Source organism: Panthera tigris, chromosome B2, assembly GCF_018350195.1.
Source record: "Panthera tigris isolate Pti1 chromosome B2, P.tigris_Pti1_mat1.1, whole genome shotgun sequence".
In the NCBI taxonomy this organism is placed as follows: Eukaryota; Metazoa; Chordata; class Mammalia; order Carnivora; family Felidae; genus Panthera; species Panthera tigris.
In genome coordinates, this window is record NC_056664.1 from 15,599,277 (window position 1) to 15,611,548 (window position 12,272).

A 12,272-nucleotide genomic window follows, 5' to 3' on the forward strand; every position below is an offset into this window, starting at 1 on the left:
GCGCTTTGTGTGTTTGATCGTGGCCCTCTAAGATAAGAAACTCAACATCAGAGCTTTGTTTTTTGTGGGTTTTTTTTTTTTTTGGTGGGACTTTAGTCAGCAGGAAACTATGCCGTTCTATATATAGACTAGGGTCTGAGCCTTCCCGAGTGGAGAATGTGTTTGGAGCCTCTTTCTCCCCAGCAGTGGTGATGAATTTAATTTCATTCATTCACAACCCTTTCTCTGCCCTTTACGAGGACCAGGGACCCACATTTCTGAAATCCTGTCTGGGCTGGGTGTCAGAAAAGAAAACCCTAAGGCACACACAGTCTGACCCGCAGCCCACCCTTCCCAGCATCCTCCGGTCCTGATGGAGGAGCCAAACAGTGGTGGCTTTCTCACACGACTTTGTCACCAAAGACACCAGCAGGAGTCTTGGGTCACGCTTGGCTGGATGCCAGGAGGGTAGGACGTGCAGTGAGGAGGCCTATGCTTGAGACCCCGCTGGGCCACTCACCAGGGTCTCGCACACCAGGCTTGGTTCCTCATCAGCTGAATGGAGAAACCGGTTTGCTTTCTCAGAGGATAATGCTGGTGTGGTGAGCTTCCTATCGGTCAATGCTGGGGGTGGCGGTTTTAACTAGGGCTATACTTAAACCCTGGCCATTTTTCATCAACCAGTCATTACGGATATTGCCCATGAATTTATCAAAACACTTCCTTTAGCGTTTTTGTATTTTTTGCCTGAAAAATCTTCCCGGACAACGGTTTCTGAGAAGACCAAAGAATCAGCAGTCATGCATCGGGCAAGAGCAGGGCTTCTGCTGACGCACACGTAGGAATTCAGGAGCAGATTCTCTTTTGAAAATATACTTCCCTTTTTTTATCCTCTTATGACTTCAAAAGATGCCAATGGTTTGCTCGGTCTCATTAACCTTCCTTTTAAGCAGTCTGCTCCTCACCTCGAAGCGCAAGATCGGTCTTGCTCCCAGTGACCTCACCTTGCACTGAAATCACGTCACGCCCCCCCTTAGAATGAGAGTTAAATTATAAAACGCTGCCGACGTGCCACCACTTGAAGATAAATGTATGCTTCACAAAGATATGACCTAAAGTAAGAGGCTGACGATACCGGTGTTGAGGTCAGGGACAAATACGGTCATCAATACGAGGAGGAGAGTCCTTTCCCGGAAACGCATTTCTTTAAAAACGTACGTTGTTTCATATGTGACGAACAAAACGCTGAACTTCTTCAAACCAGTGCTACTTTATAAGCAAATGACTGAAAACTGAAAAGCTCAGTTTCGTCCTTGCCAGGGCACCAATGTACATCTGCTTACCATCACAGAACACTCTAATTTGTAGACGGAAGCGTTATTAACACAAGCCAATGCGGTAATTAGACTGTTATGGCTACAAAAAAAAACCCCTTGGAAATCATCCAGTTCAGGACCATGAATTATTCTTTAGAATTCCCTGTGACCCTGGAGGTCACATGAAAAAAAAGTACTTGTCACCATGGAATGGATTTATCCTAGGACTATGAATCAACTGTGCCCTTTGAAAGTTCTCTAATTCTGGAATAATGGGATTCGAAAGATCGAAGGAATCTTGGGGGCGGGAGCTACTGATTTCATTTGCTTCTGTCCAAAGTTGAAGTTCTTTCTTTTTTTTTTTTTAATATTCTTGACAGGTAGTAACTTAATCCCCAGCTAATATATAAATATAAAAATGGGGACATTACAAGCAAGCACACTAAACTAGTCATATACCTACACTTATCAATATTATTATTTTAAAGGAAAGGCCACAGATGTTATTGTGTGACTACCACAATGCTTGGCATGTGGTACTCAAGAAGCATTGCTGAGAGTTCAACATGGTTCTGGAAGCCTTTCGGCATCTGGTTGACCATCACTGGTCTGGACTTGCTCATACAGCCATATTCCCAGAAACATTCACATTAGAGCTAACAACCTACTTCAATCTATCTAACATGAGGTTATGGAGTGGGACAGGTCCTGAGCAGAGATCAGGAGAGAAGATGACCATCTACAAACCAAGGAGACAGAGGCCTCAGGAGAAACCAGCCCTGTGACACTTTGATCTTGGACTTCCAGCCTCCAGAGCTGCGAGCACAGAAACTCCTGTTGTTTAAGTGCCCTAGTCTGCGGTCCCTTGTGATGGCCGTCCTCGAAAACGAATTCAGTCATGATCTGATTTTTGAAAAAAAAAAATTTTAATGTTTATTTTTGAGAGAGAGAGAGAGAGAAAGACAGAGTGCGAGCGGGGGGTGGGCGGAGAGAGAGGGAGACACAGAATCCCAAGCAGGGCTCCAGGCTCCGAGCTGTCAGCACACGGCCCGATGTGGAGCTCGAACCCACAAACTGTGAGATTGTGACCTGAGCCGAAGTCGGACACTTAACCGACTGGGCCACCCAGGCCGCCCCATGTCATGATCTGATTTTTGTTGCACATTGTCTGTCTGACTGAAGGGGAAGGAATGGAAACAGGAGACCAGGAGGGAGGGACAGTGGAAGTTAGGCCACTGGGTAGCAGGAGCAGGTACAAAGTGGCTCTCAGTATAGACCTGATAGGATTTGCAGACCCATCAGACATGAAATACAAGATAAAGAAGGGCGTTAAGGGTGACGTCCAGATTTCTGGCCTGAGCAATGGGAAGTATGAATTTTCCTTTTCCTTAATTAAGCAGGAATCCTTTAAAGTGTATTCCCTTAAGGGGTGCCTGGGTGGCTCAGTCGGTTAAGCGTCTGACTTCAGCTCAAGTCATGATCTCTCGGTTCGTGGGTTCGAGCCCCACGTCAGGCTCTGTGCTGACAGCTCGGAGCCTGGAGCCTGGAGCCTGCTTCGGATTCTGTGTCTCCCCCTCTCTCTGCCCTTCCCCTGCTTGTGCTCTGTGTCCCTCTCTCTCAAAAATAAACATTACAAAAATTTTTTTAAAGTTTACTTATTTTGAGAGAGAGACTGCATGGGAAGGGTAGAAGAGAGGGAGGGATGGAGGGAGGGAGAGGGTGAGGGAGAGGGAGAGGGGGAGGGAGAGGGAGAGGGAGAGGGAGAGGGAGAGGGAGAGGGAGAGGGAGAGGGAGAGGGAGAGGGAGAGGGAGAGGGGGTGAGAGAGAGAGAGAGAGAGAGAGAGAGAGAGAGAGAGAGGCAGAGAATCCTAAACAGGCTCTGCACCATCAGTGTGGAGCCTGATGTGGGACTCGAACTCCCGAACTGTGAGGTCATGACCTGAGCTGAAATCAAGAGTTGGCCACCTAACCAACTAAGCCACCCAGGCACCCCTCCCATTGTCATTTTACTAATAGGGAAGCCAGAGGACAAGGAACCGATGAACTGAATTAAGATGAGAAAATTAGTGGCTGATTACGATTTTAGGTCTGAATTCCAGGATTTATGTCAACTAGAACACGGAGCGTACTGCAGATATTAAAAACTACATGATACCTGGAATGATAAAACATCACTTTCAAAAAAGATATGAATCATCAGGAAAGGAAACGAAGACCACGTGATTTCAGGAAACCAAGAAAAACAAAATCTCCAACAAGACTGGATCAAACCGATTTGCAATGTGCCTTTTAGGGGCCACTGAAGGGTGACTTTCCATGGAATCTGGTGTAACATTCACTACTGCCTCTTGGACACTTTCAGGGCGTGCCATGCAGCAAGACAACTGATTGGATGGACTAAGTCCCTCGTTCTCCATAAATAACGAGGTTGCTGGTGGTGTTATTTTCCCTGGTTTACGGATGAGGAATCAAAGGCAAAAAGAAAAGGTGTCAGGTTGAAATCCCAGCAGTTTACGATTTTGGATCCTAGATGCTTACCGTGATGCAGGGGCGGCCTCCAGCTTGGCCACGCAGGCGAGGGCAGCCCCGTGACCTCGGATAAACACGGCCCTCTTCAAGTTTGCTTCAACTTAGTCTCTAGTTCCTTCCCTCCTCCTGTACCCCTCCCCCCCCCCCCAGAAAGGGTGAGCCAATGCTGTGAGCAACCAACCCCGTATCACATTTTTGTGTCATTGAGCAAGTTCAGGTTAGAGTAACGAGTAAGAACAGATTTGGAACGGATTGAGAGTATTCTTGGGAGACCAGGAACAAGACGATAAAGGGTCTAGAAGCCATCTCAATAAATGATTATTATAATGAGTTAGGGATTATTCGTGCGGAGGAGAGAAGCCCTTCAAAAAGTCAGTGGTAGCTACCTTCAAAGCTTGGGAAGCTTTTCACAGGCAGGGAAAGAAAACTGAGGGGGTATAAGTTATGAGAAGTAAAGCTTTTGACCTAATGTAAGAAATAACTTTGTAACAATCGCACCTTCTTGACAATGGGGTGGGCTATCTTGGGACCCAGGGAGGTTCCTGTTCTCACGGGGAGTAGAGGACAGGTGGTCAGGAACACTGCAGTAGCCAGTGGGCTGGCTGCCTGGATGCTTTTTATGGTCCTTTTCAATGATAACATGACAATTTATTCAGATTTATGGCCCAAAGTCTGGCACGAATGCTGCTTAATTCTTCATTCAATTTTCGCATTACTTATAGTGTTCCATCAGGATCGGGCCACAGGTCTGCACCAATGCCCTACACGTGACATCCTATGAGACCCCGGGGTCTTCGCAGGTGGCACGCACTTTGCATAAGTGCTCAGTAATGTCTCTTCCTTCTTTCAGTGTTTTTTGGGATCACTGGAAATTGGCAGGAGAAGGGCGAAATAACTCTTCCTTTCTGTGTTAAACTTGGTCAGAACAAGAATGAAATCATGTTGACAGGCAACCGGGAGAAGTTTTAGACAGTAAAAAAGAAGGGCAACATCACCAGAGAGAACGGTGGATCCCGCACTGAACTAAAAGGTGGCCTGTGACTTCAATGCTTCAGATCCTTCCAGGACTCCTGGATGCTGAGAAAAATCCCTCCATCTTTTAAAAAAAATTTATTACATTTATTTATTTATTTTGAGAGAGAGCGCAAGTTGGGGAGGAACAGAGAGAGAGGGAGAGAAAGAGAATCCCAAGCAGGCTCCGCACTGATTAGCACAGAGCCCACTGAGGGGCTCAAACCCACGAACTGTGAGATCGTGACCTGAGCCAAAATCAAGAGTCGGATGCTCAACCAAACGAGCCACCCAGGTGCCTCCAAATCTCTCCACCTTTATTTGTTTCGGTGGTAGGCTTCTCTTTCTCTGGAGGGCGATCTTGTTAGAGTGATATATACATGAATTCCCTATGTCCTGGCTGGTCTATCAGAACAACCCTGTGTCTTGACCGAAGACAGGAAGGGAGTGAGACAGGAAGTAATAAGAGTCTGAGGGTAGCACGGAGCACAGGGGGCTGCCTTGGTCGTGCTGTTCCCTTTCCTATCCCCTGTGTCCATATTATATTGTGATATTATGGAACAGAACAAATCTGTTTTCTTTGATTCATTTCAGTAAAGAACCTGACCTGGTTTGGGTCCAAAAGACCTATCCATTGGTCTACACTCAACTGAAACGTTCTGCAAACATGCGCAGAAATGACTGAAGAACAGCGTGTCACTTGGTTAGTACTTTCCATGGAAACTCTTAAAATGGCATCCTTCGAGTAGAGACGTGTTGAGCAACTAACATGCTGTCCTGAGTTCCTGCGAGAATCTCTTTCAATTGATTCAAGTTCCTACAAGATACAAAGACTTACTGGATATATAGTCGGCGTGGGGATCGGGAATTATGTTGAGTATTAGCCGTCTCCAGGAAAACAGCTGTCCTATTGCAGAAAGAGTTCTGGATTTGCATTAGGAAGACCCAGGCTGGGGGACGTGTCCCCTCGATTCACTACCTGGGATGGTGCTTTTCAAAACATCTGTGAGGAAGGACCAGTTCTGCTGGCCGGTTGGTTGGGATATTTCTATTTTCAATCTATCACAAAATGATGCTTTTGTAAAACATAATAGAAAATACATAAAAAATGAAACCCTTTTCTATTATCATACTCAACAGACATAAAATCATTGTCCAATCACTAGGAAAGTGTCTAAAAGCTTGCTCTCAGTTTCTGTACCTATAGGGTTGCAGATGGCCAACAAGCAATCTGTGGACCACTCTTCCGAGAAGCTGGCATTGGGGAGCTCACTTAGCCTGCCTTAGTTTCTCTACTAACCCAGCCTCCCTAGCTGATGTGAGGATTAAGATAATAGTCTATCAAAGGCGAAAAAGTGCCATCCAAATTTGAAATGACTACCTTCCTTATTAACAATAACAGTAGTTGGAAAGGATGGTAAGGGGCCAAAGCAATCTTTTTTTCAGTGAGGGTGGATAATAATATACCATCAAGTCAGAATTCCCAGCAACGGCTACTTCCTCTGGAATCAATTAGAACCCAAACCCAGAATACATGGCTGAGAGTCTGGACACTAGATCAGAAAGCTCCTGACCAGGTTCATCTTGCCTCTGGTCCTCTGGTGGCCAGCGGGCCCTCCAGACTACAATTCTCCCATCTGTAGGACCCAGCTAACAGCTGTCATTGCTCTGGGACAGATACAGACGGTCCTGAACTCAGACACCTTCTGCACAGCGGAGTGCAACACTTTCTTCCTGTGATGCTAGGGAATTAGGTCAAGCAACATGCCTTGGAATCACACTGGGAAATCTGGCAGAAGTGGGGTGGTATTTGAACACACACACAGACACACACACACTCTCTTTCTCTCTCTCTCTCTCTCTCTCTCTCTCACACACACACACACACACACACACACACACACACACACACACACACTTCAGAACGAGTCCTTCAGATTCTCTTCGCAGATCTCCCAGCAAGGTAACTAGAGGAGGATTCTGGAGAAGGAGGGGGCTGCATCAGGTGTGGCTAAACATTAACGGCTCAGTAATCAGACTACAGCACCCCGCTTCCTTCATCAGCAAAAACAAGCGCGTGCCTTTCTACCTCTCCTCGTCCCCTACTTCTCCGCTGCTGTCCTGCCGGCTCTCATCCTTTCTTATTTTATATTCAGATCATCTTTCTCCATCATAAAAATAATATACACAAGATAAAAAATTAGCAGTACAGAAATATATGAAATAGAAAAATAAAAGAATTTCTCTCCTTCTCCCCATCTGAGGGATAGCCACTATTTTTTTTTAATTTCTTTAATGTTTATTTATTTTTTTTTAATTTTTTTTAACGTTTATTTATTTTTGAGACAGAGAGAGACAGAGCATGAACGGGGGAGGGGCAGAGAGAGAGGGAGACACAGAACCGGAAGCAGGCTCCAGGCTCCGAGCAGTCAGCCCAGAGCCCGACGCGGGGCTCTAACTCACGGAACGGGAGACCGTGACCTGAGCTGAAGTCGGACGCCCAACCGACTGAGCCACCCAGGTGCCCCTAATGTTTATTTATTTTTGAGAGAGAGAGAGAGAGAGAGAGAGCGAGAGCACGAGTGGGGGAGGGGCAGAGAGAGAGGGAGACACAGAACCGGAAGCAGGCTCCAGGCTCTAAGCTGTCAGCACAGAGCCTCACGTGGTACTTGAACTCACGAACCTTGAGATCATGACCTGAGCAGAAGTCGGACGCATAACCGACTGAGCCACCCAGGTGCCCTCCACTATTAATAACTGTATGTATATGTTTTCAAGAAATGTTGTTATAGAAGCATATGTGTTATATATAAAACACATATATGTTACTCTTTATATATATTTATGTACTTACATATACTCACATATAAATACATATATCAATATATTTATATTTAAAACTTACATTAAATATATATTTTATATAATATATAATTTATTACAAACATAAATGTTTAATATGTATTATATATCTACGTATTTATATATTTACACATATGCTACTTACACAGTACATATATGGATACATCTGTTACTTTTTCTTTTTTTTTTTTTTCAGAGAGAGCGGGGAGAGGGGCGGTGGGGGGGGAGAGAGAGAGAGAGAGAGAGAGAGACAGAGAGAGAGAGAGAGAGAGAGAGACAGAGAGAGAGAGAGAGAATGAGAATCCCAAGCAGGCTGCACACTGTCAGCACAGAGTCCAACGTGGGGCTCCATCTTACAACCCTGGGATCATGACCCGAGCCGAAATCAAGAGTCAGATGCTCAACCGACTGAGCCATCCAGATGTCCCACTTCTCCTTTCCGATAAATGTGACTGTTCTATAGTTTGGCAACAGGCGACATTTTTTTTTTTCTTCCATACTTCCCTTGACATTCGGTTTTTGGTCTGGTTTTACTTTCAAACTCCCCCCCGCCCCCCGCCCCCCACCCCAAGTGAGAATGAGCCCTTACCCTGGTCTTGATGTTCCTCAGTCATGGTCAGATCCCCGACCACCTTACCCGGCCACGCCCACCGCCCCCGCCCCCCCCTCCCGTCCCCCGCCAGTTACCTTTCCAGCCTCTGCATGGTCATGGCCAGCGTTTTGTTCAGCTCCTCTATCATCCTGCAGCCGGAGGGGTGCATGGGGAGGGAGCCGGTGGTGGAGGGCAGGTGCGGCCCGAGGCTGCCGTACTGCAGCTGGTGCTGGATCTGGGACGGCAGGACCGTGTGGTGGTGCTGGGCCCCGCTCTGCTGGCCGCTCTTCTGGGCCGCGTAGGACGCCAGGGAGAGGTCTGGCCCCCCTACAGGCATACAGATCATGACTTTCTTTGGAGGTAGCGGAGGGGACAGTTTCACTGGCAGACAAGGCAATTTCACAGGGGCGCCAGGATCTGCAGCACAAGGAGGGCGAGAGGCACACGTGAGTTCTGGGGGGGGGGGGGCAGAAGAGACCTAGAACACCACTCGTACCCACCTTGGGACTGTGGGCACGGACGCGGGCCCCCACTGAAGACACCAGCAGGGTTGGTGCCCCCACCACGCACCCACCTGCTCTGGTTTCCCGCCACGAGGGAGCTCAGGGACCCAGGGATTAGCCATGTGGGTCACACGGCCATCAGGCTAAGTATTAGGCTCACCAGCAGCAGGAAGGGGAAGTGAATGCGCTCTATGTGATCACAGAAACCCCTGGAACTTTAACCAGACCTGCTCTAGGAAATGCCGTGGTGTCTACAATTTTACCACTGTCACGTGAACATAATCCTTTTCAGCCGGCACTTTCTTTTTAATTCTTCTTCTTCTTCTTCAATTTACACCTTACATCCAAGTTGATTAGCATAGAGTGAAGCAATGATTTCAGGAGTAGATTCCTTAGTGCCCCTTGCCCATTTAGCCCATCCCCTCTCCCACCACCCCTCCAGCAACCCTCTGTTTGTTCTCTGTATTTAAGGGTCTCCTGTGTTTTGTCCCCCTCCCTGTTTTGATATTAGTTTTGCTTCCCTTCCCTTATGTTCATCTGTTTTATCTCTTCAAGTCCTCCTAGGAGTGAAGTCATAGGTTATTTGTCTTTCTCTGACCAATTTCGCTTAGCATACTATCCTCTAGTTCCATCCACGTAGTTGCAAATTCACTTTCTAACAGGCATGGGACTAGAAGCCAGCCCTAGGTTCAAGTCCATTAATGGCATGTCCCTCCACAAGCGGCATCAGTACTGCTAGCCTTAATTCCCTCATCTGGAACCTGGGGATGATGCTTTAGGAGGATTCGTGGTCCTAGGGCTCAGGTGCCCCCACGGGGAGGCAAGGCTTCCACGGTCTGTGGGCTATTTAGCTCATCTCTTCACCTCCACACTTGACCTCCATGAAGTCTGAGCATGGTGGCTGGGCTCCTTGGCCCACTCATGTGGCATCCACAGTTGGGCTGTTCAAACTGTAGAGAGGCTCCACTACCCATTCCTGGGCCCCGGTGGAAGGTGCACACACCCAACACCCCTTGGTTCCACGACAATGTCCCTGAAGCTTCCCAGAGATGCTCTAAACTTAGGGGAGCTTCGGGACAGACCAGCCCTTGGGGCATCTTTGGGATGACCTTGCAAATTCCGGGACATGATCTAGCACCGGTGGGGGGCATGGTTGGGTCTTGTGGGCTGTGGGTGGGCCTGGGAGAAGCCTAGCCAATAAGAGCAAGATGGTGGGGAGGGGGAAGGCCGTACGGCATGTGTGTGATGCAGACAGAGCTCTCTGAACTTGACAGCTGGAATCCACATCAGGGGGCACTGCAGGGTTCTGGGGACTTAGATTTTTCTCCAAGTATCTGTCTGCTTCCCGTGTGGCCTTCCATAGTTTAACCCCCACAGTTCTGCCAAAGTGACATCCTGAGGGCACCAACCTGATGTCACTCCTTTGTTTAAACCCCAGAGATAGAAATAGAGCCCACCTTCCTGGCACATCATCCATGGCTCCCATGGTCTGTGTTTAGATGTTTAAGTCATCTCTCTATGCTCACACTTTCCCTCCTGAAGCCTACTCTGGTTCTCCTGTTAAACACAGCCTCTCCAGGGCGCCCGGGTGGCTCAGTTGGTTAAGCGTCCGACTTCAGTTCAGGACATGATCTCACAGTTTGTGAGTCTGAGCCCCGCGTCGGGCTCTGTGCTGACAGCTCAGAGCCTGGAGCCTGTTTTGGATTTGGATTCTGTGTCTCCCTTTCTCTCTGCCCCTCCCCTGCTCACGCTCTGTCTCTCTCAAAAATAAATAAACATTAGGGGAGCCTGGGTGGCACGGTCAGTTGAGCGTCCGACTTCAGCCAGGTCACGATCTCGCGGTCCGTGAGTTTGAGCCCCGCGTCGGGCTCTGGGCTGATGGCTCGGAGCCTGGAGCCTGCTTCCGATTCTGTGTCTCCCTCTCTCTCTGCCCCTCCCCCGTTCATGCTCTGTCTCTCTCTGTCCCAAAAATAAATAAAAAATGTTGTAAAAAAATTAAAAATAAATAAATAAATAAATAAATAAATAAATAAACATTAAAAAAAAACCCCGCCTCTCCTACCATATCTGAAAGACTGTAGATCAGAATCTCCTACTGTTTCTCTCCTGTGGATTTTACCTATTTGCTGGCCCCCAAATTCAGTGTCCACCCTCCCCTAAATCCCACAGGGTGGCCTTTGTCCCTCACATCCTCCACATGGGGCTGTCACGATCTTCCCTGGTCTCCTCAAGGCTCCCGTCGCTCAGCACGATGCTACTCCTACGTCACAGAGAAACCCAAGGTGTGCATGCAAGGCCTCCCCTGCCCTCCAGAACCATTGCGTTCCCCAAACTAGCTGATGTCTGCACACCCCTGGGCCTTCTCCACTTTCTCTCAGTTTGGAACATTCCTCTCTGTTTTGTCTTCTTGGTCAATTCCTCCTCTCCCTTCAAGATCCAGCTCAAAAATGACCTGCCCTGAAGAACCTTCCTGGGTCCTTACCTCCCTCCTTCCATTCTGCACCCGGCAGACCTACCTTGGGCACGAGGTAGGTCAGTGCTAACGGCAACAGTGGCATCATGATGACAGAAATAACTCTAGCCGCCCCTTACCCCATGCTTACCATGTGCCAGATACTGTTCTAAGTGCTTTTCATTTCAGTCCTCACAAGGAGCCTCTGGCATAGACACACAGCATCTCACTTTTACAGACGACGGCACCGGAGTCTGAAGATACCCAACAGCACTTCCTGCTTAGATAGCTGTCTCCTCTCCTGGAGAACAAGGACCTCGGATAACTTGTCCTTCTATGCTTAGCATCTTGCACGGTGCCCAGCTCACAGAGCGAGTGGCTCACAACATGTTTCTAGAACGGGCTGATGCTACGAGGCTCTGCTGTGGGATGAGTTCTCACCTTCCCCAGAAATAGATACTCTCGGGATGGGAAAAATGGGAGCGTAAGGTGGATAAAAATTTCAGGATCACGCAGCTGTATGGACGCTAAACCGTGGATCCTAGAGCTGAGATACGAGGAAACCTAGCAATTCCAGGAGGCCTGAGAAAAGATTGCTCCCCAATGCCAAAATGGCAGCCAATCATGACCATGGTTCCCTCGTGCTCCTCCACAAAGGCTCACCCTGTTTGCCACCAGCCCCCAAGCACAGGACACAAGGTAACCACGTTCAGGAGCGTGACCAATGGTGCTCACCGCAAAGTGGCTGAGATGTAGAAACTCACCCCCCTCTGTCCAGTTCCTGCTACCGAAGGGTCCACTCCCTTGACTCTTGGAAGCCTTCACACAAACCTAGCAAATGCAACGTGTACGGAAGCGTTAAGGGTTTCTACCCAAGAACTCTTAGCCTGTCCTTCCTTCCTTTGCAGATCTAAGGCAGTAGCTAGGTGCTCACTCGCTTGGGCAGGAGGAAGCAGAGCCAGGAAGGCAGCATGGAATGGTCTACCTGGGAAGGAACAGTGATTACCTTGAGTTCTACCCATCTCTGT

The 12,272-nt window shown here is 48.1% G+C and overlaps 1 protein-coding gene across 3 annotated transcripts in view; it reads right to left on the reverse strand.

The window, feature by feature from the left end:
* Positions 1-12,272, reverse strand: part of PHACTR1 (phosphatase and actin regulator 1) — a 554,037-nt gene that overhangs the window by 57,148 nt on the left and 484,617 nt on the right. For all 3 annotated transcript variants that reach the window (XM_042985704.1, XM_042985705.1, XM_042985703.1), the window contains one exon: positions 8,385-8,706. In XM_042985704.1, coding sequence (XP_042841638.1) covers positions 8,385-8,706 — 322 coding nt within the window. The remainder of the gene's footprint in view (positions 1-8,384; positions 8,707-12,272) is intronic.